This window comes from Lepidochelys kempii, chromosome 17 (assembly GCF_965140265.1).
Source record: "Lepidochelys kempii isolate rLepKem1 chromosome 17, rLepKem1.hap2, whole genome shotgun sequence".
NCBI lineage: Eukaryota > Metazoa > Chordata > Testudines > Cheloniidae > Lepidochelys > Lepidochelys kempii.
Genome location: NC_133272.1, coordinates 2,198,182 through 2,225,763, shown reverse-complemented (window position 1 = coordinate 2,225,763; position 27,582 = coordinate 2,198,182). Strand labels below are relative to the sequence as shown.

Here is a 27,582-nt window from a genome sequence, read left to right as displayed (position 1 = left end):
GGAGGTGGAAAAATTGGAAAGAGTCCAGCAGAGGACAACAAAAATGATTAGGGGACTGGAGCACATGACTTATGAGGAGAGGCTGAGGGAACTGGGATTGTTTAGTCTGTGGAAGAGAAGAATGAAGAGGGATTTGATAGCTGCTTTCAACTACCTGAAAGGGGGTTCCAAAGAGGATGGATCTAGACTGTTCTCAGTGGTAGAAGATGACAGAACAAGGAGTAATTGTCTCAAGTTGCAGTGCAGGAGGTTTAGGTTGGATATTAGGAAAATCTTTTTCACTAGGAGGGTGGTGAAACACTGGAAACACTGGTTACCTAGGGAGGTGATGGAATCTCCTTCCTTAGAAGTTTTTAAGGTCAGGCTTGACAAAGCCCTGGCTGGGATGATTTAGTTGGGGATTGGTCCTTCTTTGAGCAGGGGGTTGGACCAGATGATCTCCTTAGGTCCCTTCCAACACTGATATTCTATTATTCTATGATCATACACACTAGAGACAGACTGTTGGGATTGGCAAGACTCCTCCAGAGTGGAAAAGAGGTCCTGACTTGCCGTGCCACCAGACGACCCTGCTGTGTGCTCCATATCATCCTCCAACTCAACCTCCTCATCCATGTCTACGTCCTTGGGGTTGAGTCCATCGTCTGCCACTTCTAGCCCTGTTGAAGCATCCATTGGTTTCTTGGCGGTGGAGGTGGGGTTGCCGCCAAGGATGGCATCCAGCTCCTTACAGAAGTGGCAGGTCTTTGGTGCAGCACCAGAGCTATGGTTTGCCTCCCTTGCCTTCTGGTACGCTTGCCTCAGCTCCTTTATCTTTGCACAACACTGATGTGTGTCCTGTTCGTAGCCATTAACCAACCTGCCACAAGAAATCTGACCATATGTATCGAAGTTCCTCTGGCTGGAGTGAAGCTTGAATGGCACAGCGTCCTCTCCCTACAGTGCCAGCAGATCCAACAACTCAGCTGTGGTCCAAGCGGTGAGTATTTGCTATGTGGAGCCGCCATGGTCAGCTGGGAAGATGCGATGAGAGCTCTCCACACCGAGCAAACGAAGTGGAATATCAAAAATTCCGAGGCCTTTAAAAGGGAAGGGGCGGATGACTGCGTACCTGGGTACAGGACAGCGGAATTCAAACTGCTGACCAGAGCTGTCAGGATGGGCATTGTGGGATACTTTCTGGAGGCCATTTACAGCAACATAACCAAGCAGAAGAGTTTTGTTGGCAGAAGGAGCATTGCAGTGTGTACACCTCCACTGTTTTGTCAACGAAACCCAACATTTGTCGACAAAACTGTGTAGTGTGGACAAAGCCTATGCCAACATCAAGATCCCACCTAAAGACTCCTTTCTCCAGTGTTGCACACAAGAAATGAGTCATTTTCATAAAAAACACCCCAGGCTATTCATTCTTGGGGCATCCCAGTGCCTCCTGACTTTTCTTTGTCTGTCTTTTGGGCCCTAATCCTGCTATCAGATCGACATGGGTAGGGGCCCCCTGAAGCCAGTGGGAGGCCATGTGTGTGTGTCTGACTGTGTGGCTCTGATTCCAGGATAGGGCCTTAAAATTGTAAGCAACTTGGCAGGGATCAGCTTTAATTTGTGTCTTGTACAGTGCCGGTGCTTAAGAAATGCTAAACAATTCATACAATACAGGAATTGCAATACTGAATCAAATTCAGGGGTTCACCTAGTATCCCGTTTCCTACCATGGCCAGTATCTGATGCTTCAGAGGAAGTTGCATGAACCCTGTGGTAGGTGTTTGTGGACAGCTGATATACTATGATCACTGCTTAGTATGCGGTTCATAATTGTTTTATTGTTGCCTTACACTTCCCTCCCTGTCTCTCTGTCTCCTTCTATTGGTTCTTGTTTTACACTCTGATTGTAAGCTCTTTGGAGCAGCCATGGTCTTTTTGTTACATGTGTCTAGCCCTGCTACTGATCCCTGACTAGGTCCTATGGTACTACTGCAATACCAGTAACAGAACCCCCAGCAGTCAGAAGCTGGTTTATGCCTTGAAGTAGGAGAGTTTATCACCCTGCTCACACCCTAGTTTATATATTAATATTTACTATAATAACTCTGGATATTCTTGTTAGCCATATAAACTGCCACCTTTTTTGGAATCATGCTCAAGTCTTGCCCTCAATTATATCTTGTGGCGAGGAGTTTCACATGCCAATTGTGCAATGTGTGAAAAATCATTAACTTTTATCAGGTTTGAATTTTCTACTTTTCAGTTTCACTGAATGTGCCCTTGTTCTTGTGTTCTCCTAGACTCGTAGACTTTAAGGCTAGAAGGGACCATTGTGATCATCTAGTCTGACCTCCTGCACATTGCAGGCCACAGAACCTCGCTATTGTAATAAACTCCTAACCTCTGGCTGATTTACTGAAGTCCTCAAATCATGCTTTAAAGTCTTCAAGTTATAAAAACTTCATCATTTACAATAGTTTAAGCCTGCAAGTGACCTGTGCCCCTTGCTGCAGAGGAAGAGGAAAAATCTGCTAACCTGACACAGGAGAAAATTATGTCCTGACCCCAAATCTGGTGATCAGTTAGACCCTGGGCAAGTGGGCAAGACCTATCAGGCAGATACCTGGGAAAGAATTGTCTGTAGTAACTCAGAGCCCTCCCCCTCTGGTGTCCCACCTCTGGCCATTGGGGATTTTTTATTCGAAGTTCTAATCTACCTTCTCTAGACCATTCATAACCTTGTATACCTTTCCTTTCTCTCCTTACGCATCTCCTCTCTAAGGCAAACAGTTCCATTTATTTCAATCTCTCCTCAAATGAGAGCTTCTCCATGCCGTAGTCATTCTAGTCAACCATCTCTGAGCCCCCTGGAATTCTGCTAAATGAATAAAACAATAATAGTAAAATAACTACGAAAATCAATAGTATTTCTGATATGTATTTGTATTGTGGTAGCTCTGAGAGACTCCCAACCAGGGATTGTGCCCTCCTGTGCTAATCACTCTGCTCTACACACACAAGTCCCTGCACCAAAGAAATGTTTCATGTCCAACTGTGAATGAAATGAAGTGGATGAATGAGTGACCTTATAACGGTGTGTTGGAACAGACACAGAGTGTTTGGTTTTCTAAAGTATTTGTCCTTGTCTTCCAGAGATCAGAGTCCCCTGCAAGCAGCCACTGATACTTGCCCTGCCCAGAGAGACAGTGAGCCTGTCTTGGTTGCTGCTGTTCTGGGGCCCTGCTGCAGTAGGTCTGTGGCCCTTCTGTGGCATTGTCTGCAGCCTGGAGAGCAGGATTCATGAGGAGTATACCAAGTCCCTTCATGATCCAAGGCGACGGGAGCCTGGGTGGAGATATGAATCCAAGTCTCTGTGAAATCTTGGACAAGTCACCAAGGCAGAGGCTCAACGGCAGGCTTGGCTGAGGCTGACCTGCCAGCCTGCCTCCTGCATGGCTTCCCTTTTGCATCCAAGAACCTGCCTCCAGTTTACCTGGTCACACTGTAGGAAACAAGTTTCATGTTTCAGGCAGATACAGGCAGAAGATGTTACCCATTTCTGTGTGATCACAAGAATGTGTTTACAAGAAGGAAAGGAGTACTTCTGGCACCTTAGAGACTAACAAATTTATTTGAGCATACGCTTTCGTACAGCTCACGAAAGCGTATGCTCAAATAAATTTTTTTAGTCTCTAAGGGGCCAGAAGTACTCCTTTTCTTTTTGCGGATACAGACTAACACGGCTGCTACTCTGAAACCTTTACAAGAAGGGACATTCCTCAGATCCAGTCCTACTAAAACATGGACCTAGCCACCAGAAACAAATGCCACCTAATGCCTACACAAAACACCCTGGGTCTGATCCTGTTACATGAAGGCCCATTTACACCGTTCTGGCCTGAGGCCTAGAAAAATCAGGTATTTCATACCGATACTTCCCTGTGAAATGCTGATTGATACTGTCATTACCTGTGAAAGAGGAAATGATTTCTAAGCTTTTTGAATAACCCTAATTTAGGGATGAAAGTTAACAAGCTCTCCAATAATTCAGTTAATGGAGTAGTTTTGGAGAGTAAATGAAGAATTGACAACATGGTGGTCATGAGGATACGTCTTGAATGTGGTTGACAAAAGATTTGATAAAGTACATGCTGTTCAATGGGTATGTTTAAACTGTTAGACAGGAGAGAGAAAGAAATGTAAGTGCCCAACATGTCCATTTCTACCAGCCAAAAAGAGCTCACATTCTCTTTTACATCTGCTAGATCTCTCTGGGTGAGTTCAGTCCCAGACTCCATACACAGGATCCTTCACATTGTCTTTTTTTGTGGCCACAAATAATGTTCACAGTGTAACAGAGAAATGGAGTTCAATGATACACTCCACTTTACTTAACATGGACAAGACTATTACGAAACAGGACTCCAGGTTAGACGCAACGTTATGTTCTCTTGTTAATGTAGTAACTGGATCCAGTGAGAATATATGCACCCTTATCTTCAAGGTGAAAGGCTGCAAGAGCAATCTGGTCCCCATTGCATGACTCTGTCCTGGGCAGATTATACCAGCCTCTGACAAAGATCTGAGTATTCCATGACTCTTGCATATTAACAGCAATTGTCCTGCCAATAAGGTATGTCTGGACTCAATTAAAATGTACTGAATTGAGTCAGCTTGGCTGGATGGGACTTGAGGAGAAACAAGGAAGTGGTGAGCCCTTCAGGAGGAGAGGAGACTGCAGGGGATGATGCTAGAGTCACCCACTGCAGGGGGTGTTTTGACATCTTAATTGAGGACCTGTCAATCGTGGCTGCAACCCTTATTCCATGTCTACACTACCACTTATGTCGGCAAAACCTATGTTGCTCAGGGAGCTTCTCCCACTGACATAGCTACTGCTGCTCATTGGGGGTGGTTTAATTATGTTGACAAGAGAGCTCTCTCCTGGCTACACAAGAGATCTTACAGCAGCATAGCTGGATCAGTACAGCTCTAGTGTAGATATAGCCTTAGGGCTTGTCTACATTATCTGCTGGATGGATGGGCAGCAATCGATCCAGCGGGGGTCAATTTATTGTGTCTATTCTAGACATGATAAATCGACTGCCGAGCACTCTCCCGTCGACTCCGATACTCCACCAGGGCAAGAGGCGCAGGTGGAGTCGACAGGAGAGCATCAGCCGTCGACTTACCACAGTGAAGACTCCGCGGTAAGTAGATCTAAGTACATCGACTTCAGCTACGTTATTCATGTAGCTGAAGTTGTGTAACTTAGATCAATCCCCCGTTCTCTCCACCCCTCCCAGTGTAGACCAGGCCTTAGTAAATGCATTCTATGCTGTGCAGTGCCTCTCCACCTGCAGAACAATGCATTCATCATCAAGGGATTAATCCTGCCAGGTGCTGAGCAGTCTGACCTCGATCCAGCAAAGCAATGGGACTATGCACATGCTCAAACTTAAACACATGCTTACGTGCTTTGTTGGGTTGGGGTCAAAGTGCTCACTGCTTTGCAGCTTCAAGGTCTTGGTGAAATATTGATATAGAATTAAATTCTGTGCTAGGGCCATGATCAATATTTAGACACACAGTAAGTCTGATGTTCTAAGTTTTAAAAATGTTAAACCAGAGATACACAAAATATTATAAAGACAGTAAAAAAAAAATTGAAACTGGTTAATTTTAAATGCTTCTAATTTGTAATTTAATCAATAAAATAATTTAAAATTTTCACAGAAATTTTTCTAGATGTTTCACAGAATGGTGAGTTTGGAAAGAAATATTTTGTTGTTCTTAGGAAAAAATCACTGGAATTAGTCCCCAGCATTATTTAAAGCAAACTTCCACCGTACGGAATAAAGGCCACCATCTCCATAATTAAACTTTGTTATATCCTTGATACAACTTGAAACAGCTACTTCAGCCCTTATTGATCTCAATTTGCACATTTTTGGACAGTGAATACTCAGAGAAGCAGTGTATTTTAAAGACATGTGTGACATTATTGACATAATCTGTAACCATATAGATCACTGTTGCAACCCCTGTTATATATTTGCAGCACATATTGCATAAAGGTTGTCGTGTAAGGGGTCTATGGAGAGGTTATGGTTTGCTGATTATGATTATGGTGTCTATATGTGTGTATCATTCTGTAGTTGAAGTTATGAATATTGGCTCTATACTGTCTGTATTTCAAACTTATACTATGCATCTGGGTGATACCCCAGACAAGTTGGTGTCAGCTCTGCCTAGCCTGCTGGACGGCCCATTAAGGACCATCAGCTATACCACTGACCCACTGAGAGAAGGCAGACGCGCCTTGGGACTCAGCAAGGTCTGCAGGGACCTGCCTATGGACAGAACTCTGAGGCGTTTCCATGCCTTGTGATGGGCAGCTGGTCTCTGGGACAAAGAAAGCAGAGACCACATGGCAAGAGACTATAAAAAGCTGCTGCAGCTCCTCCATCTTGTCTTCAGTCCTGCTTCATACCTCTGGAGGGACTTTGCTACAAACGGAAGCTCTACACAAAAGACTGAAAGACCCATCCCAGCTGGGGATGTTCTCCAGAGACTTGATTTGAACCTGCCGTTTATTCCATCACTGCTAAAAGCCTGAACCAAGAACTTTGCCATTACTGTATGTCATTGATTCCATTTAACCAACTCTTGCTCTCATCTATATCTTTTTCCTTTTACGAATAAACCTTTAGATTTTAGATTCTAAAGGATTGGCAACAGCGTGATTTGTGGGTAAGATCTGTTTGTATATTGACCTGGGTCTGGGGCTTAGTCCTTTGGGATGGAGAGAACCATTTTTCTTTTACTGGGGTATTGGTTTTCATAACCATTCATCCCCATAACGAGTGGCCCTGGTGGTGATACTGGGAAACTGGAGTGTCTAAGGGAATTGCTTGTGTGACTTGTGGTTAGCCAGTAGGGTAAAACCAAGGTCCTCTCTGTTTGGCTGGTTTGGTTTGCCTTGGTGTGCAAAGGAACCCCAGCCTTGGGCTGTAACTGCCCTGCTTTAAGCAATTTGTCCTGAATTCAGAGTAGCAGCCGTGTTAGTCTGTATTCGCAAAAAGAAAAGGAGGACTTGTGGCACCTTAGAGACGAACCAATTTATTGGAGCATGAGCTTTCGTGAGCGACAGCTCACTTCATCGGATCCGATGAAGTGAGCTGTCGCTCACGAAAGCTCATGCTCCAATAAATTGGTTCGTCTCTAAGGTGCCCCAAGTCCTCCTGTTCGTTTTGTCCTGAAATGGCACTCTCCGTCGGGTCCCGCCAGAACCAGCCTCGTTACAACAGGTAAGGTAGGAGCCAGCTCTGAATGAAAGACCTAGTAGTGCCACAGACCGTGCCCAAGCTCTGTGCCTGGTTGTGGGATTATTTGTCACCGGGAGTGGATGTGGAATTTGGGGACGATGCCCTCTTCCCCGTGCATGAGGCCTAGCAGACTGGTCACTCACAGACGTCGGCAGGAACAGCTGCAAGGAGGGAAAACATGGGAGAAGAGGGGGCGGGAGGAGCTGAACTTACCATTTCCCCTCCTGAGGGGCTTTGGAGAATGCAGTCCCTGTAGCTAAGTATGTTTAACACATTGTCTAACAAGCACAACATTGTTCACATTATTGATCTGAGGCTTAATCCAGCTTCAACGGAGTCAACGGGAGCCTGGCCTGGCCCTTATTCCTGAGTCACCGACATTTTGCCAGACAGAGCTGAATGGGGAATTTGCCACGGACTGCAGGGAATGCCCCTGTAACACTGCATGCAGTGGCAGAGGGCGAGTGCCAACCTCAGGGCAGACTGCTAGGAAGCAGGGCACAAACCCCAAATAGGCGGTGAGTTCGATACTTAGACTCCACCAACCAATTATCACGTGTAAACTCTTCAGACACTATAACAGGCTAACCCAGGCTAAGCAGCTGCGGATCTCTTGCTTATGCTGACAAACACTTTGCCCCTCAGAGTCCAAGCAGCGTAGAGATACCAAATTCCTTTTGTTTGGGGTTTTTTATCTCCCTCCTGCCCTGTACTCTGAGCTGCAAACTCAGCTGGTGGGGAGAGGAGAGGGAGAGAGTCCACTTGCACAACTCATCTTCATGGGGAGGAGAGCAGAACAACAGAAGATTTTGGTCCTATTGCTGACAATATGCAAGGAAATTCCAGTTGCAATGTCCCACAATACTCTGTCTGGTAGCCCCTAAAAAGAACAAATTGCAACTACCTTTAATATGGACAGACAGATCACAACAAGAAATGCAAGACCTTTTTTTAAAAAAAACCAAGTGTTAAGCTGCTGTGTACCTTGTAATGTGTAAAAAGAAACTCAAATAGTGTGGAGGTTTAGCAAAGATCTCATTATGTTTCAGATTCCCCAAACCTCTAATAAGAAAAAATGTAAGTGTGGGAGTTAGAATTATGGTGGGAGAAGTTTTACCACCTACACAACAAAAATGCCCTCTGCTGTTGGATTTGTATACTGTCAACTACGTTTTGTATAAATCACATTTGTAATCTGTAAACTCTGTGGGGCAGTGACAGTCTTTGATAGTGCCCAGTGGGGCCCAGATTCTGACTGGCATCTCTGGGCACTACTGAATTATAACTATTAAAATTATGTATATTAAGGTTGCAAAGTCAAGCTCTCAAAAGTTAGGTAATGTCAGTTTTACGGTTATCTGTGAAAGGTTAATTCAGCCCCCTTGTGTGGAGGCCTTATGATTAAGGCTGCGATTTAGTCACGGAGGTCACGGAATCTGTGACTTCAAAAGACCTCTGTGACTTCAGCCAGCGCTGGCTGGGAGCTGCGGGGTAGTCCTGCAGCTCCTGGCCACCGTGAGGGGCACGGGAGAGCCCCGCAGCTCCCCGCTGCCACTCCCAGCCACCACAGGAGGCAGGGGGGGGATCTGCTGCTCCTGGCCACCGGGGGTGGCAAGGGGGACCCGCACTGCTTCCGGCCACTTTGGGTGGCAACAATGACTCCCACCACTCCCCGCCCACACAGGCGTCAGGGGGGACCCGGCAGGGACAGGGCCGTCCCAAGGTGGATATGGAGCCCAGGACATAGGCGCAGAGTTTCTAATCTGCCGGGGGAGGGGGAGGCTCCCCCCAGCTCTGCCCAGGCCCCACCCCCACTCCATCCCTTGCCCCAAGGCCCCACCCCGCCCTCCTTTTTTCCACCCCCATTCCGCCCCACCTCTTCCCTGCCCAGTTCCACCTCCTCCCCTGAGTGTGCTGCGCCATGCCCTTGCTCCTCTCCCCTTCCCCCAGCACCTCCTGATGTCGCGGAATAGCTGATCCGAGGTAGGCAGTAGGCGCTGAGAAGGAGGGGGAGGCACTGATTGGCAGGGCCCGCTGGCAGGGACGAGGTGCTGGGGGGAGGTGCTGATTGGTGGTGCCCGCTGGCATAGGCAGGGCGCAGGGTGGTTGCCCCGATTTGCCATACCCAAGGGACAGCTCTGCCTGCCCCATAATGGAAATAAGGCATACATTTTTAACAGTGAGAGTAATTAACCATTGGAACAATTTACCAAGGGTCAGGGTGGATTCTCCATCCCTGATTATTTTTAAATCACCTTTGGAGGTTTTTCAAAAGATCTGCCCTAGGAATTATTGTAGGGCAGGTCTCTGGCCTGTGTTATCCAGGAGGTCAGACTAGATGACCACAGCGGTCCCTTCTGGGCTTGGAATCTATGACAACCCCCAGCCTGCCTTACTGATCTCCTTCTGTTCCTGACCTCCCCAGTTTGCCCTGTCCTCCTCTGCTTCTGTCCCTCCCCACCCTGCTCCTGTCTCTGCTCTGCTACTCCCCCCGCTGCATTCAAGTCAAGGTGCTTCTTCCTTCTCCTCCATGCTGCCTGTATACCACCAGAGAGCATTTTAAGAGAAAAGGAAAGACAGTCTCCCTACTCTAAGTTCTAGTACTAAGCACCACAGTGGCTCCTGAGGCCCAGGAACAGCAATTGCAGGGAAAGTAGTGCTAACCCCTGGCGCCCAGAGAGCTGCAATTCTGCCAAATGTTGGTGGATTTCACAATGCAGCAAAAAGCAGCTCTCTAACTCCAGAATGACACCCCCACTCTAGTCAAATTTCAAAGTCCCCGCTGCAAAACATTGCTACAATTTTTCAACAAAACCACTATCATAATTGTTTAACCTTGGCAAAACAGCCTATTTTCCTCTAACCGTGTTCTCAGAAATGACAGAATCATTTTTGATGAAGCTTTCCAGAATGATTTAGCCTGAGGCAGACACCAGCATGGAAACTTCAGCCCAAACAGTTAAAATTTGGCAAAATACAAGGAAATGAAAACTGTCTTTCTTACAGCAGAAAGTGTTAGGCAACCTTAATTACAGGTGTTGTTGCCTGCTTCTCATATCATACTAATAATTTTCAAATTAGATCCTAAAAGGCATTAAACACAAATACAATACTGGAAGTTATAAGAATTCACAATTTCAATATAAATTTCAATATCAAACACATTTAAAATATATTTTAATGACAACCTAAAAATATAAAGAACATATGTATGTTACTGGTTTTATACTTGAGGGTTGAAGAGTCTCTTATTTAAGAAGCTCTGTCATCTAAAAATACTCCTGCAGCTACATTTTACTAATATAATTTCAAAAATGGTAAAGAATAATTCTGAGTAAGATATATTTTTGGTACTTCACATTTTTAGTTAATTTTAGTGCTGGTGAAAAATGCTGACAAACAGCCATGAGGACTGAAGGCCTCCGTTTCTCTGTTCTAGGTGTAGTGTTCTAGGTGCCATGCAATGAAACCATTCAGGTAAAGTTCTGATTAAAAGCTACATAAAAGTTGGCATGACAGACAAGTGTAACCTGGAACAGCATGTGCATTCACTGGCAGAGCTCTGAGCGTAAACTTGTCAGTGTTGTTCTGCTTCTAGGCAAAACTATAGGCTTCCAACTTGTCTGGGTGTCAAATTCAGCCCAAATACTCTGTACAGAGTAGTCAACATGACACGAATGGCATGAGAACACTTTTTATTTTGGAAGGCTGTCCCTAAAATAGGCTGTTTAAGGGTGAAAAGAGAATAGTGACGGGGCAACAGGTTTGTATAATTGTTGGTGGTGCCCAGAACGGGTTCAAATCCTGCCCCCTTCCCCCCCCCCCATCTGCCTAAGGCTCTGGGAGAGAGTTTGGGTGCGGGAGGGGTGCAGGTTCTGGGCTGAGGCAGGGGAAAGACAGGAGGTAATTGTCCTGATCTGATCAGCACTGGTGAGGCCTCAGCTGGAGTACTGTGTCCAGTTATGGGTGCCAAACATTAGGAGTGATGTAAACAAATTGGAATGTTCAGAGGAGAACAACAAAAATGATAAAAGGTTCAAAAACCCTGACCTACTGAGGAAAGGTTAAAAAACTGGGTATGCTTAGTCTTGGAAAAAGGAGTCTGAGACATGCCCTGATAACAGTCCTCAAATATGTTAAGGACTTTTATAAGGAGAATGGTGATCAGTTGTTCTCCCATCCACTGAAGGTAGAACAAGAAGTAATGGGGTTAATCTGCAGGAAGGGAGATATAGGTTAGATATTAGGGAAAACTTTCGAACTATAAGGATAGTTAAGCTCTGGAACAGGCTTCCAACTGAGATTGTGGAATCCACAACGCTGGAGGATTTTAAGAACAGGTTAGGCAATATATGTAGACCATCCCTGCTAAGGATGGTGTACATATATTTGGTCCTGCTTCAGGGCAGAGGACTGGACTAGATGACCTCTTGAGGTCCTTTCCACCCTATGTTTCTCAGATTCTATGTCAACAAAATAATTCTAAGCCAAATAGTGCATAAATAACACTTATTTTCTTCCTTACTAGTATTGGTAATAACAAGGGATAGATGTTTCCTACTATGTGGAAACTTTTCTCACTAAAAGACACTCTCCTTGTAGTTTCAGAGTAACAGCCGTGTTAGTCTGTATTCGCAAAAAGAAAAGGAGTACTTGTGGCACCTTAGAGACTAACCAATTTATTTGAGCATGAGCTTTCGTGAGCTACAGCTCACTTCATCGGATGCGTACCGTGGAAACTGCAGAAGACATTATATACACACAGAGACCATGAAACAATACCTCCTCCCACCCCACTGTCCTGCTGGTAATAGCTTATCTAAAGTGATCAAGTTGGGCCATTTCCAGCACAAATCCAGGTTTTCTCACCATCTGACCCCCCCTCCCCCCCACAAACTCACTCTCCTGCTGGTAATACCCCATCCAAAGTGACCACTCTCTTCACAATGTGTATGATAATCAAGGTGGGCCATTTCCTGCACAAATCCAGGTTCTCTCACTCCCTCACCCCCCTCCAAAAACCACACACACAAACTCACTCTCCTGCTGGTAATAGCTTATCCAAAGTGATCACTTTCCCTACAATGTAGTTGTACTTGTAGTTGTTTTCCTCATTTGTTTTGCCAAATTTTGTGTTGTACATGATTGAAGAGTTGCACGGGTACTTAAGTGATGAGATCTAGGTAAGAGGGTCCCTGAGTGTTCGAGTGATGAGTTATTGATAGCTTGTTGTGAATGGTGCAAAGCAAGGATACAACATCCTGCAAAGGTCATAGAGAATCTTGTCTGTCCCACATGTAACCATGTTTTGAATTGGTCTGACCTAGCATGTTCACTTACAGTGTTTGCTGAATCTTTGTATATTGACATCAATGTGAGATTCCATCATTTCTATTTTGTGTTTTGTTTAGTTGGTTGAGCGTGCTTTCATCTGATAATCTGCTACTGGAGTTCTAGAATAAGACAGTATGTCCCAGCTCTCTCAGCCTACTCCTGTAGTTGAATTAAATTTCTTTCTGAAGAAGCTGTGACCCTGACCAGGGGTGTTGGAGAGCCATTGAACCAAACTGTAAACCCTGCATATAATGGAAACCTCTTCAAGCAAGGGGATGTGGCAGCACCCACAGCACCCCTAGTTCCAACACCTAAGACTCTGACATCTTAAACAGTAAGTGTTAGTGCAAATACAATAATTTATAATTTGCTAATTTAAATCCCTGGCTCAATCAATTTCAGTTTGCTAATTTTAAAAGTTATTTAAACTAAATTCTGCTAAAAACATACACCCATGCAACCTCACTGATGTAAATGGGATTGCCTGGAAAGTGATGGCAGGATTTGGCTCATTTATATTTAAATGAGTATTTGCTTCTTCCCAACCTTCCTATTCTTCCTCTAATTTGATCCTGCAGTGAAGTCATAATCTGAATCAGGACATGACATTCAGTTCCAGGATGTGAGATTGTAGAGTTGCAAAATAGAATTATGACAGACTTTTCTGCAGAATCGGAAGAAAGCTTTTATTCAATCCTTAAAGCCTGAAATAATGGCAATGGGAATACAAAAAATGACCGGCCAAATACGCTGTTTTGGGGTGAGTTCTTTCCCCCCCTAATTTAACTATTATTAGAAAAAAACATGGTAAAATATCCACCCCCCCCTTTCATTTAAACTAGTCCTAAATCAGACCTTTCTCTTAGCAGCAAAACTGATCTTACCTGCAGTGTTTCATTTCCTTTTAGAAACTTTAAATGTTGATTCTTCCCTGTACAAAGGAAAAATTGGTTAAAACTGCACTCTGCCCTTTTAGAAAATTACACAGACACTACCCTGTGGAGTTTTATAATCCCTCCATGGAAATGGAGAGATTAGCATCTGAATGCAATGCAAAATGGATCCAGAATACAAAATGATTTGCAGGCTTCTTTAAACGTTTGCATTATTTATCTATGTGAATGACTGTCCAGTTGGGTTGCTGGCATTTTCCTTGTGCTTCAGCTCCCCTCCTTCGTTAGAAAAATAAACTAAGGAGAGAACCTGCAGTTTGCGAAAGGGGAGGGGAGGGGAGGGGAGGGGAGGAAACAGAGTCGATGCAGAGGGAAAGCAAAGTAAAAGTACCGATCGGATTGCTCCAGAAATGGAATCTGCTTGGCTCCACTGAAACCTGCTCGCCGGCGGGGCGTGTGGAAAGTGCCGTTTGCAGGAAGCAGAGCGAAGGCGGCAGGCAGAGCCCAGAGTGCTGACGTTGGAGGCCCCACCCTGGGGAGGTTGCAGAGGGTAAATGGTACGGCGCTGGGCGGGGACGGGGGCCCTGGACGCTTCCCCATTGCTGGAGCGGCGCCGTCAGTCTGCGCCGATCCCCCAGTCAAGCGGAGCCCGAGCGCAGGAGCCACTCTGCTCGCCTGCCCCGGCCGGAGCGCGAGCCCGTGTGCGCCCGGCGAGCCGCCCCGCGTCCGCACGGTGCCGCAGCCCGCGAGCCCCTTTCAATGGAGGAGCAGCCCGGCCCGCCCCAGCCGCCGCCGCCGCCGCCGCCCCACCACCCCCCGCCCCACCACCACCACCACCACCATTACTACTACTACAACCACAACCACCACCACCACCTCCTCCCGCAGAGCCCCTACCTGCCGCACGGCGCCGACGCCGGCCCCAAGGCCGCGCCCAAGCCGCTGCTCAAACATGAGCCCAAGCACGCGGGCCCGCAGCCCCAGGACGCGCCGAAGAAGAAAACAGGTGCGGGAGGCCCGGGGCCGGGAGGGGGGAGGCCCGGGGCCGGGGGGGGGGGAGGCCCGGGGCCGGGAGGTCGGCGGGGAGGGAAGCCGGGGAGCGGGCCCGGGGACCGCGGGGGAGAGGGGGACCAAGCCAGGGGTGGGGGCGGGCAGGGGTCGGGCTGGGACTCGGGCCGGGGAGCGGGGGTCCCGGCAGGCGCGCGGGGGGTGGCCGTGACGGCGGAGGAGGGGAGCGGCCCGGCCGGCGTGACCTTCCCGGCGGCGGGGGCGGCGCGGTCTCGGCGGGGGCGGCCCGGCTCCCCTCGGGCGGGGGCTCGGCCCGGCTCCCCTCCCCCGGCCCGGCTGGAACATTCTCCGCGGCTCTCGGGCCGCTTCCTGTCCGCCATGTTGGGAGCCGGGCCCGGCGCGGGGAGCCGCCGGCCGGGCCTTGGACCCCCCCCCGCGCCGGCCCCACCCGGGCCCGCCTCCCGCCGCAGCGCCCCCCGGCTGGGCCTGGGCGGGGGCGGCCGCTCCGGGCCCGCTCTGTGGGGCCGGCGGCTCGGCGCGGCCTGCGCGGGGCTCGGCTCAGCGGGCACGTTTCCCGCGCCCCGGCTGGGCGCCGAACAACGGGGGGGCCGAGGGGGTGAGGCGCCCTGTAGGGGGGGCAGTGGGGAGGAGGGTGAGGCGCCCTGGTGGGGGGGGCGGCTGGGGGGCCGCGCGCGGGGCCGGGGGGGGCGAGGCGGCCTGGGCGGGGGAGGGGGGCGGCCGGGGGTTTGCGCGCGGGGCCGGGGGGGGGCGAGGCGGGGGGGGGCCGGGGGGCCGCGCGGGGGGGTGAGGCGGCCTGGGCGGGGGGGGCCGGGGGGCCGCGCGGGGGGGGGCGAGGCGGCCTGGGCTGGGGGGGGCCGCGCGCGGGGCCTAGGCGCTCGGCGGCGGCGGGCAGGGCCGCGTGGGGCGCTGGCGGGGCCAGGCCCGGCGCTCTGGGTGGGACGGGCGGGGGCTGGGCGGGGAGGCCGGCCCGGCCCCTGGCAGTGGCAGCACATGGCCGGGGGGGGCTGGCACGTTGGGGTGAACCCCGCTCAGCCCGGCTGCGGGGGCCGGCTCCCGCCCAGCGCCTTGGCTTGCAACGTTTGGGCGGCCTGGCCCCGGGCCTGGGGGCACGGGGCAGGGGAGGTTTTATTCCGAAGAGAGGTACTCATTTGTGCAGCAAAGATGGCTATGTTTAGCCTCCCCCCCCCAGTCCTTTGTGTGAGCCGAGTAGAGACTGGCCCGTTCCCCCTGGGATCCGAGTTGGAGGGGGTGGGAAGTGGAGATGTACAGACTTGACCTTAGGTTTGTTTAATGTACATTTTGTTCGAAAGCTCCCCACTGTAAGTGCAGACAAACGCTGGGTTGTAGGTTCGCCAGCGATTGGAGGGAAGCACCTCGCTCCTCTGGAGTCAGACCTTCAGTAAGCAGGATTAAGCTTAAATTGATTTTATTAGGGCTCCATGTTTGTGACAGGTTCTAGAACATCACATTGAAATATAAAATTTCAGTGCAATGTACATTCAAACACCACTCTTCAGGAAACCTTTTGTGCCCTTCAAATGCAGGCAATGGCAGCTTTGCCTCCATGTCTGGAGAAACTGGGGAATTCTTTAGACTCTATGAGAAAATTTAGCTGGTGTTCTGTATTTGCTGAAGGCTCAAAGAAATTACTCTGCTAATAACATAACAGCAATAGATTTCTAAGGCCCTGATTCTGTGAGTGGAATCTTAGACTCATTTGGATTTTCATCACAATTAATGGGACTCCACATGGGGATATGGGCCCGCCTGCTCAGATCTGGTTGCAGGATTAGGACCTGAGAAATAAAACTCTCTGTACAATATGGGGTCTTTCAGTCTCTCAGATCTCAAGTGCTTTTTGGGTATATTGAGGGATTGTTTTATCACCACTGAAAAGCTGCAACCTCGTGGGTGCAGTAGTTTAACAAATAACACAGAAACCCTACGTAATGGTTTAAGGCTGCAAAGTCAAGAATCCCACATTCATTTGAAACTATGGGTGTGACCTTAGACACATTTGAATTTGGCCAGGACACACTGTACATTCTTCACCAGGGCAAGGGTATCATTAATAATGTAAGGGGTCAGGACCTTAGTTTTTCATCTTTTGCCATAGATGGCAATTCCGGCCAATGCCGTGCATCTCTCGCCTCCCAGCATTATCCTGGCGTGTACTGAATTAATGCCTCTACTACTGAATGGCTTATTCAGTCATCAGCACCTTTAGAAGTAGGCTACCCGCCTGCCACTACAGACCAAATGTTGTCATTCCTTGGCCTAGTCTACACCTAAAATTTAGGTCAGCCTACCTACATCACTCAGGGATGTGGAAAAATTTTACAGTGCAACATAGTTAGGTCGACCTAACCCACACTGTAGGTGCAGCTATGTTGATGAAATAATTTCTGTGGACCTAGCTACCACCTCTTGAGGGGGTAGATTTACTACAGTAGTCAAAAACACCCTTCCATTGCTGTAGCATGTGTCTACACTACAGTGATGTAGTTGCAGGTGTGCCTCTGTAGCACTTGTAGTGTGGACATACCCTTGGTTTGTGAGAGCGCAGGCTGAGGTAGTATAGTTGTGCTACTAAAAAGCCCAGTAACGCTGTTGGCTGGTGGTATGAAATGGCTATGTGCACAGAGGACATTTTTTTCTTCTTGAAGAATTAAAACTAAATGAACCGTAAATTCCCACAATGGTCCTATAATATATAAGAATGTGTGTTCTCATTAGAACTAATGCTGCTCTTATCCCCAGCACAAGAGTGGTTAATAACCTTCACTTATGCCTTCAGGATGTGGGCTTTCAGCACGGCCACCATGACACCACCACTGAGCTTGGAGCACGGGTGTAAGTCGTCGTGCCAAGTGCTGGCAGATCTCTTCCCCTGTCCTGGCATTATTTTGTCTAGCTAGTGTATTTTAAAAATAAAATGTATTGGTACTTGTCCATAACTAAAACAATTGGCCAAATTAGAAAATGTGATATAAGATCACAAATAACACTACACATTCATTAATTCTCCACACAATACAGCATCAGTATTTTAAGCTTCATAAAGCTTCCTGGGAGAGTGACAGCACATTGTCTCTTTGTGATTAGAAAATCATTCCTTTCTGGTTTTCTTTCTTTGCCTGCGAATTAGGTATATGTTGCAACTGCTCTGCAATATCTTTTCAATACCCAGGTAAAATCCTAGCTCTTGTATTAGTGGAAGGAAGGCTGTATTCAAAAGTAGAGATCCCAGCCACTTCCCTGGGGGCTTGATTCTGCTTCCAAGGAAGTCCATGGAAAAACTCACATTGCCTTCAATGGTGTGAGACTGGTCTTTAAGTGATTTTATAACTGGCAGTCCAGATGGTCCTTCAGAGCATTCATTCCAAATACCTCACTTCCATTAATTGAAAACTAAACTGTGGGTAAGGATCTTGATCCTAATTCCATTGAAGTCACTCTGGAGTTTTTCTGTTGACTTCATTAGACTCTGCATGGGACTGGGATTCCTAAATTCTGTTTTCAAGGAACTGAAGGGAAGAGTCTCCAGACATTTCTCTGGCCCACAAACCACTTTAATGACAGAAAAATAAAAATAATCTTAAAACTTATCTATTTCCCTGTTACAGAAGGTTATTTGTATGTTGGGTGAATAAGACCATCAGCACAGAAATTTGGAATTGTGTTAGCATCTTTCTGCCAAGAACAGTATTTAAACATGGTTCTCCAGAAAAGTGGTAGCTAAAGCAGACTGATCCCCACCCGCACAGAGTCCGCTCCACACCCACACAGATCACATTGCAGGATTGGGGTCATGGTTTCAAATCTGTGTGGCCAGGGCTTTGTTTTTAAAACTTGTATTACTGATGCTTGTGAAAGTTTTGAACACTTAATGGTATGTTATAGTAAAGTTTAGAAAGCTGTTAGCATGCCATGTGCATTTAGTCTTTTTAAAACGTTCTTTTGCTGGCTACCCAAAAGGCTATTAGGGACTTGGACTGTATTAAAAATAGATGTCAAGGTGCCCCAAACCTGCATGCTAATGAGCCTTACACAAACATCTGCAGGTGAGTGTAATAGGGGACTGACTAGGTATATGGTGAAACAAGCTATTAAGCAAAATAACTGAATAAAAATAACACCCAAGTTAACTTTCCAATATATCTGAAAGCCATAGTGTGCCTTTGGACTAATGCCTGTCAAATTCCAGTTTAAAAATGCCCTTCTGAGGTCTTCTTTGGGGTCTCATGGCCAAACAAAACACCTGGAAACATACTTCTGTGTGTTTCTAAAACTTGACAGTGGCAGAATAAGCTTCTCTATTTGAAGTGCATTTTTACAGCTGTGAAGCGAAGACCTTGTATTTCAAGCATTAGCTTAGAGAGAATTTAGGCTGTTCATGTAAATGCTTGAAAACTGGAACTTTAAACTGTTGACACTCTTAATAAAGTCAAAAGCAAAATCCATTAGTTTTTCTCACTCCTGATGCATAGTGGTCTTATGATCATTCTCTTTATTTTGTTTTATTAAATAGAGATGTCAGAAATCTGAGTCACAAAAGGCCTTATACGGTATCTTATCCTTGAAAAGACTTGCTCTCTGCATGTCACCCTGAAACTAATTTTCAATCCTTGGCTCATCCATTAGAATTCCATCAGTCTGTGCATCGTTTGGTTGAAGTATTTATGGTCAACAATATGAATATAGTTACATTATTGGAAAATTTATAGCAGTTGCTGATAGTCACACAGTGTCTTACCTTGTTTAACCTACCTCAACAAGCTGAGCGATGGGGTTCTTGCAGGAATCTCCATGGTTCAGAGTTCCACAAGATATGACCACATACCCTCGGATGCACGGCAGCTGTATGCACGACAAGCACTGCAGCAACCCAGCTGCAGCTGTGCCGTTGCAGTGTAGACGCTACAGCAATAAAAGGGGTTTTCCTGTAGCAGTAGTAAAGCCACCCCCTTGAGAGGTGTAGTATCTGTGTTGCACGGGGCCTGAACTTTTTCATAGCCCTGAGCGATGTAGCTAAGTTGACCTTAGTTTTAGTTGTAGACCCGGCAGGAGTGTTTAGGATGCAAGATCCCTTAATTTTGAGAGGTTTCAGAGTAGCAGCCATGTTAGTCTGTATTCACAAAAAGAAAAGGAGGACTTGTGGCACCTTAGAGACTAACCAATATGGTTAAACGTATGGAGTGGAAATCTATTATTGGTTAGTCTCTAATGTGCCACAAGTACTCCTTTTCTTTTTTTTAATGTTGAGAGTGACAGTTTTTAGCATAGCAGTTAAAGAATAACAACATTTCTGTTGGAAAATATTTGTTCTGGACTTGCTAGACCAGCGTGTCACCTGCATTACTCCATTTTTACAACAGTGTAACTGAATCAGGCCCAAAATGTTTTCTGTTGAGGAGAACACATGGGTTTTCTTGCATCTGAAAAGTTCGACACACTCAAGCCATATTAAGGTAATTTGAGGTCCCGGAGATGCCAGGACATGGTGGGGGGACCCTTCTGGTCCCACCTGCCCTTGAATTGGCAGTAGTGATCACTCCACCCACCCAGCCCCAAAAAATGTTGGGGGCAACACCATGGATCCTCTTCCTCCTCCCAAGAGCTCCAGCAGGCCCCCCCTTCCAAAGGGGTGGCAGCAGGGAACTCCATTACTCGTTATGGTGGGTGGACTGAGCCCACTGCATTCTTCCCCGGTCACAAATCTAGTCCTCTGTTGATGTAGTGATGGTGGGGCCATCCAGAGCGGTAGGTCTTGGAGTTTTGCACCATTGACGTGCATGCGACAGTTCATGCTTTTCTGCAGACATCAATGCATCAGTTGCACCTGGTCATGTTTTTGAATTTCTCTTTGCAACCACAAGGGCTAGAAACCTACTTTTTATTTTTATGAAAGCTGAGATTCTGACGTAATCGCATGATTCAATGAGGTGGGGACCTAGGTAAGGGCCTATGTTTTCTGTGCCTGAATCCAGATCTGCCAATACTTCTGTTTTCCACAGGATGCCCTTTTAATACTGTAGTTTTTCAGTGGCTTGGCCTCACACTGATGGAAAAAAGAACAGGAGGACTTGTGGCACCTTAGAGACTAACCAATTTATTTGAGCATACGCTTTCATGAGCTACAGCTCACAATGCATCCGATGAAGTGAGCTGTAGCTCACGGAAGCTTATGCTCAAATAAATTGGTTAGTCTCTAAGGTGCCACAAGTCCTCCTTTTCTTTTTACGAATACAGACTAACACGGCTGCTACTCTGAAACTGATGGAAAAGTTCACCTGAAGAATTGAAGATTGTTTCTTTCCAGTCGTGTTATCTTTTTAAAGCTAATAACTCGAGCAGGGAAGTGGTGGGCCTCCTATTGCTTCTAACACTATTCTGAAATGGAGTGAGGTAACATTACAAAGGGAAATTTTCTAAAAGCATTTCCAAAGCTGATGAGCACTGGAAAATGTAGATCACAGGTGGTACTTAAGGAGAGGATGAAGTGAGAGTTAGGGCTATTTGTCTCTAACTGTCCTGGGCGCAAAAAACAGCATTTGAGAAACAATGACAAGGTGGAAATGTAATCAGTGGCTGAATTGGATGAAGTCCTGTTGATCAACAGGGACTCTGAAGTAGCTTGTGTAGCAGTGTCCTAAGCATTCTTAAACTTATCAGAATCAAACCATATGAAAATCCACAATAACATTGCAGTTCTCTTCAGCATTGTGAATAGCCTGATTGCTTTCTGTATGCAAAGGGATATATTATTTTAAAAAATAAGAGCTAAGAGGCCTGCTAAATGCTCTATTGCATGTTAGAGTCCATAGAGAAGTGTTTCCTTTTAGTGGGCTTTATGTGCTTAACTCCCATCATTGAGGTGAGACCATACCCTTTACTTTGACATTAAGTGGTAAGGACCTGCTTTCATATATCAAAGAGTGGACACTTTTTACTCTTTTTTTTTAAAAAAGCTGGTTATGCTTAGGGGTTTAATTATAGCGTTTTTTTTTCAATCAGAAGTTTAACATTTCACTTTTTAATTCTTGTCTTTTTGTTGTTTTTTGCCTGTTTTAGGCTATGGAGAGCTAAATGGTAACGCAGGAGAAAGAGAAGTATCATTAAAGGGCCTGTGTGCTGATGAAACCACCAACCCATCTTCCAGGGTACCAAATGGCAGCCAGCAACTTGTAGACACTAATGTAAACCCAAAGCAGACTGTTAAGGTCAGCACCTTTGGGAAAGCTGGAATCAAACCCAAGAACTTCATTCAGAAAAACAGTATGGACAAAAAGAATGAAAAAATTTATGAGAATAAACTTAGAGAAAATCAATCCTCAGACAAACCAGAGGCAGTATCTATTCCAAATGGTGTTGTAACAAATAGTTCTGGTTATATCACTAATGGTTATGTAGGCAAAGGGGCAGATAACGATGGCAGTGGGTCTGAGAGTGGATATACCACACCTAAGAAACGGAAAGGCAGGCGTAACAGTGCCAAGGGTTGTGAGAACTTGAATCTGGTGCAGGACAAAATAATGCAACAGGAGGTCAATACCCCATCCTTAAAACAGGAACTTGAGAGTTTCAAGACTGACTATAGTGAACAAAAGGGAAACAGAGTTGACAATACTAAGCCTGTTTGGAAGTATGAAGCTGGGGCTGGAGGAGCAGGCCGTGGGAAAACTGGGGTTGGGGAGGTGCAACGAAAAAACTCTGATGCCAAACCTGGGATTAGCAGCAAAAAGTTTGATGACCGGCCCAAGGGGAAGCATGCATCAGCGGCTGCATCAAAAGAGGACTCGTGGACCCTGTTTAAACCACCCCCAGTTTTTCCAGTGGACAACAGCAGTGCTAAAATAGTTCCTAAAATAAGTTATGCAAGCAAAGTTAAAGAAAACCTCAACAAAGCAGCTCAAAACCCATCTTCTCTGTCTTCGTCGTCGTCTTCATCTACTGGAGAAATACAGGCCCAAATGCCGAGTCGACTGTCCCAAGTCCCCATGTCTGCTATGAAGTCTGTTACTTCTGCTAGCTTTTCAAATGGGCCCATTTTAGCAGGGACTGATGGGAATGTATATTCCCCAGGGAGCCAGCCACTGCTCACAACGGCTGCCAGTACTGTACCATCAGCCTCTCCTGAGTCAGTACACCAGGACATAAGTGCAGCTTCACCAGCCACTGAACAAAAGAAGTCTAGCCTTTTTATCTACCCTTCAAATATGCAATCTGTGCTTTTGGGCACAGCACAGGTGGATCTGCCATCTCAGACAAATCAGCAGAACCTGGGGGATATCTTCCAGAACCAGTGGGGTTTATCATTTATAAATGAGCCCAGTGCTGGGCCTGAGACTGTTCTGGGGAAATCAACGGATAATAAAATAATGGAAGTGACATTTCAAGGGGAATATCCTGCCACTTTGGTTTCACAGGGTGCTGAAATCATTCCCTCAGGAACTGAACAACCTGTGTTTCCTAAGGCTTATGAGCTGGAAAAACGGACTAGCCCTCAAATACTTAGTGGTATTATAAAGCCTGGGACTGCTAGTGAGATTGGAGTCTTGTCTTTGGAACCACATCACATAGGTGACCTGCAAATGGCAGACACCAGTAGCCAAGGTGCTTTAGTGTTCCTTTCAAAGGACTATGAACTAGAGAATCCCTTGGCTTCTCCTACGAACAATTTGTTAGCCTCCGCCAAAGATCAGAGGTACCAGAGAGGCCTAGAAAGGAAAGATAGCTGGGGTTCTTTTGACCTGAGGGCTGCTATTGTATATCACACTAAAGGTAATGGTTCAACTTGTTTCCTAATGGGGCTCTCTCTTAATTGGTTTGGGAAAATCCAATCCTGTAAAGGTTGCATCCCTTGATTTTAAGAACGGCCTTCTTGCTCCGTCTTTGATGGCCATAGCAGAATAAGAATGTTTGTTTTTAAAATACTCTAGCAGTTACTTGATTTATTCATTCAAGCTATGTTAAAGGTGCTCATTTCTCTGTTCATGTGGGTAAGTGTGTGAGATTTGGTAGAAGTAATAGTTACAGCTGTTTTACCTTTGGTGCATGTTTGTGTCAGACTCATGTACGGTAAGTAGATCTTCCAAAACTTCCTGATGTTGAAGGGGGTGAAAGCTCAGCAATGGACCCACTGGTTTACCTGGTCTGTTCCTCTTGTTTTAAGGCTGTCTGTCTCCAACAACACTTCAGGGGTTGCTCTTAAAAAAAGAGCTAGGTGTCTGATACGTGGCATGGATATTTACAGCCAGGAGCCAATAGAATAAAATGACTAAAATTACCCCTCATTCTTGTTTGGCTCAGAAGTTTCTGGATGTTCACAAGCTCTCTGCCTCTTCTTGACCGCTCTGCAGTTCAGTTAGCTAGATGCTCCCTTGGCTTGCTGTTGCTTATCTACCTTTTGGGCAATTCCCTTTTATTTTATTTTTTGCTACCTCTTCTCACCAACACCCCCTCCCCTTCAAAAAAAAAAAAAAAAAAGGGTGCTCCAGGCAGCCTTACATGAAGTATTCCTTTCGGGGGAGAGCTGAATGATAGCTGCTCAGAAGTGGGGGACAAGATTTCTTTCATGGCTTAAGTGGAAATTTAATGCATTATGACCTATTGCAGAGTGCAAAATTACCTCTCCAAGGTCTTCACAATTCGTTCAGGTGAAGCTTAGAAATCTTGGTGGCTTTGTTTGTTGTTAAGCAACTCAAAAATTATCCCGGGTCAGTGTAATTTCTTAACCCTTTATGCTCTAGTATTCTCACTGGGAATAACAACCTAGTGTCTGTCAATTTATTTTTATCTACACTTTCAGGGTTTCTTTTAGTCATGAAGCAGAGCTTTAGAATTGAGTGTTCCTTGCACCTGTTGAGTCTTGAATCTCGGCCAGCTTTTCAGAGAAAATCAGGGACATTGGGAAGTAAAGTTCCAGACAAGCCTAATCCTGCCATGTCTGGAGATTTCTGCAACAGTTGCAAACTTGGATTTTTATTTTCTTTTTGCTCAGTTTAAATTTATTTTTTAAAGAAACGAAGTAGCCATTCTGTTACCACTGTTCTTTAGATCTCTTCCCTTCTTCGGTCAGCTGGGCAAGACAGTCTCCACCTGAACAGTACTAGCTACAGTGGAGATGATGAACATTCCCCTCCCCTGTTCTATGATGGAGCTAATCATTGTCAATGGCAGAAATAAACAATGGGAATGAAAGCACTTCTAAACTAATTGTGCAGCTCTTCCCTTTCCTTTGCCGACCATCCCCTCCGCCCACACCTGTACACACGCTTTTTCTATTTTGGCCCATCCAGAGTAGTAACTCTGGTCATATTATGATTCTGGGATGTGTTTGTGGTGAGCTGGAGTTCTCTGCCCCAATGTCCTTCTCAGGTCCCTTCTTGATTTCTCAACCTGCCTTTTCCTATACCAATTTCCAGACGACATCTTGGCTTCAGCCTAGAAGATAATGGGTGGATGGCTCTTGTAATCAGTGCCATACGAATCATGTGACATGGGTTGCTGGGAGGAACCTGAGCTTGCATTTACAAGTCAGTACTCATTAGATGCCTTTCATGGTTTGGGGAGTGGAAACCAAAGTCCAAATTAGAGTGTCTTCCCATTTTCCTGCTTCCTGGTTCATCTGTATGTTGGCATTTGTTCTGAAAGGATTCCAGTGTGATCTGGAGCATATTTTCTGAAGTGTCATTTTATGGATCAGTGGTATGAGACATACTGCTCATCCTGACAGACAGCTGCAGAAAGTAATTACTTGTTAAGGCCATGATATTGCCATCAAATCCCGGTGGGTGACCAGGCAGAGCCCAATTGAAATTGGTGAGCTCCACACCAGTGCAAGGGTCTGTCTGCCCACATCCAGTTACAGGACACGGGCTGTATCGGTGATCTGCATGTGTGGATGAAAATACCAGCACCATTCTCTGCTTGTGTTCTGTTGGCCTACAGTCAGACCAGAGCACTGATGCAAACAGCTCTAATAAAATGTCTTAACAACGTTTTAAGAACAGCAAAATAATGGTAAGTTCCCCATGATTCTGCCACGGTTTGTCTTGTGCAGTTTCCCAGCGTCCCTGATAAATAGCTGCCATGTTCCTATTCAGTAACACAGAATGATTTGTCTGACTATCTCCCAGTGATGAGATGCTGAAAGCCTGGCTTTTGTTCTTGCTGTTGTAGTTTGGGGGGAGATTTGTGCAGACTGAACAGTTAGTGTGTTTGGATTTTGGGGGGGGGGGGAAGGGAAGGGGGGGGAATTGCTCTCTCCTCAAAAGCAAATAATCAACCTGGCAAGAGAGAGGTGTTGATGGTTCGCTTCTCAGATCTGTCCTCCATCTTAATCTGGTGACTCTCATAGTTGAGTCTTTGCAAGCTAAAACACAGGATGGTTCTGATGATACTTTCTGTACATGTATGTTCCATCCACGAGTTGAAAGTGCTTTACAAAACGTGAGTAACACTCTCAGCTTCCCATTGAAAGATGTTGCTGTCCTTTTAGTGATGGGGCAGGGGGAAACTGAGGCACACAGCGGTACAATCACAGAGGCGGCTGGGAATAGCACTTGAGTCCTAGTCCTGTGCTCTAGGCACCGGACAGTGTTGTCTTTCCGGACAGGGTTCGCTTTGCTGTGCTGTCTATTGCTGGATATGGTAATTCTTGGAGTGGAATGTTTGTACTCATTCACATGTACCCAGTGTGCTTTTGCCCTCGTAAGTTTGCTGGGCGCATGGGTGTCGGGCACTGGAAACATGCTGAGGGTCTGGCAGTACTTGTGCACTTTTTTTTTCTTTTTTGGATGCTTTGAAAGTTAGTTTCATATGTCTTTCTCCCTGCTTTGCCTCCAGGCTTCCATTGATTTTTAAGGCCAAAAGGGACTATTATGATCACCTAGTCTGACCTCCTGCATAGCACTGGTCCTAGAATTTCAACTAGTAATTTCTGTAACAAACCCATAACTTCTGGGTGAGCTAAACAACCTGTCTCTTTGCTGACAACTCCTACGTCTCCTCTGTGTACTGCAGTACTGTAAAAGGAATGAACTATGTGCTAAATGAGATCTTACTAGCTAAATATTGGGCCTGGTTGCTACATGGGTGGAGATTGGACGGTCATTTTGAATGGGAGTCTGAATAAACCCCAGACCTGCAGGAAGAGTGGTTTACTATGCAGGGGGCTTCACTTCCCTCGGGATCAGCACTGACCCAGGCATGGCAATGCATTAGGGGCTATTGAAGTGTCACCTCTTTGTTGAGATTAAACTGGTCTTTACCAATTCTGGTGGTGCCTTGTTTTTTAAACAAGAGTACGGTATATTTGTCCCAGCTATACGGTGGCTGAGGTAACTGCTTTCCGATTGCTTAAATGCTCCCTTTTTAAAAACTTATTTCATATCCTAAACGGTCATGTATTGTAGTCTGTGTTTAAAACAGCTGCCATGTTCCAGGTCAGAGGTGGCTGCATTTCAGGGATCTCTATATATGATGAGTTGTGGTTTTTTGGGGGGTGGGGGGGATGCTATGTAGTAAGAATATTGTTAGCTAAGGGAAGAAGGATTTAGGTCTCATTACAAAATAGTGAAGACCCCAGATGAGGTGGGGAGAGAAAGTTAGTTATATCTACTGTTCTTTCCTGCCCTTGGGTTCTTCCCAGTGCTCCTGCTTGCTTCTTTCTTGGCTTCTCTGCTGCACTCCAGGAAGAAACAAGAGCGGTCTGGGAAATAGAGCACAGCAGTGTGGGCCGGCCACTAGTGGCTTTCACTGGAATTGTGAACTGGGTCACACAAAACAAGAGCTGTGAATTCAGTGTTTTGTCTTTTGCCTCTGAAAAAAGAGAAGAGTTTTCCTTCTGTTAAGTCTCAGTTTGACACTTTTTATGTTTTTGTGGGTCCTGAATGTAAGAAAATTCTGAGTCTCCCCTTCCCCTGTTGTCTGTGTTTTTCCTGTTGATCAGGATCCATTAATTAGTAGCTAGAACTGTGGTACAAAGTTACTGAAGATCCACACAGTTTTAG

The 27,582-nt window shown here is 46.2% G+C and overlaps 2 protein-coding genes across 4 annotated transcripts in view; one reads left to right on the top strand and one right to left on the bottom strand.

The window, feature by feature from the left end:
- The window catches only part of TAOK1 (TAO kinase 1), a 144,766-nt gene extending 130,231 nt beyond the window's left edge, over positions 1-14,535 (bottom strand). The window contains exons 1-2 of one of the 2 annotated variants that reach the window (XM_073315978.1): positions 14,435-14,535; positions 13,529-13,575 (exon numbers count right to left, since the gene is read on the bottom strand). The gene's annotated coding sequence lies outside the window, so the exon portion shown is untranslated. Of the gene's footprint in view, positions 1-13,528; positions 13,576-13,928; positions 14,043-14,434 lie in introns of those variants that run through there. The other variant, XM_073315979.1, reaches the window with a different exon arrangement.
- NUFIP2 (nuclear FMR1 interacting protein 2) overlaps positions 13,931-27,582 on the top strand; it is a 32,133-nt gene continuing 18,481 nt past the window's right edge. Inside the window, exons 1-2 of one of the 2 annotated variants that reach the window (XM_073315983.1) lie at positions 13,931-14,543; positions 21,641-23,350. In XM_073315983.1, coding sequence (XP_073172084.1) covers positions 14,297-14,543; positions 21,641-23,350 — 1,957 coding nt within the window. In that variant the 5' untranslated portion in view covers positions 13,931-14,296. Of the gene's footprint in view, positions 14,544-17,000; positions 17,420-21,640; positions 23,351-27,582 lie in introns of those variants that run through there. The other variant, XM_073315984.1, reaches the window with a different exon arrangement.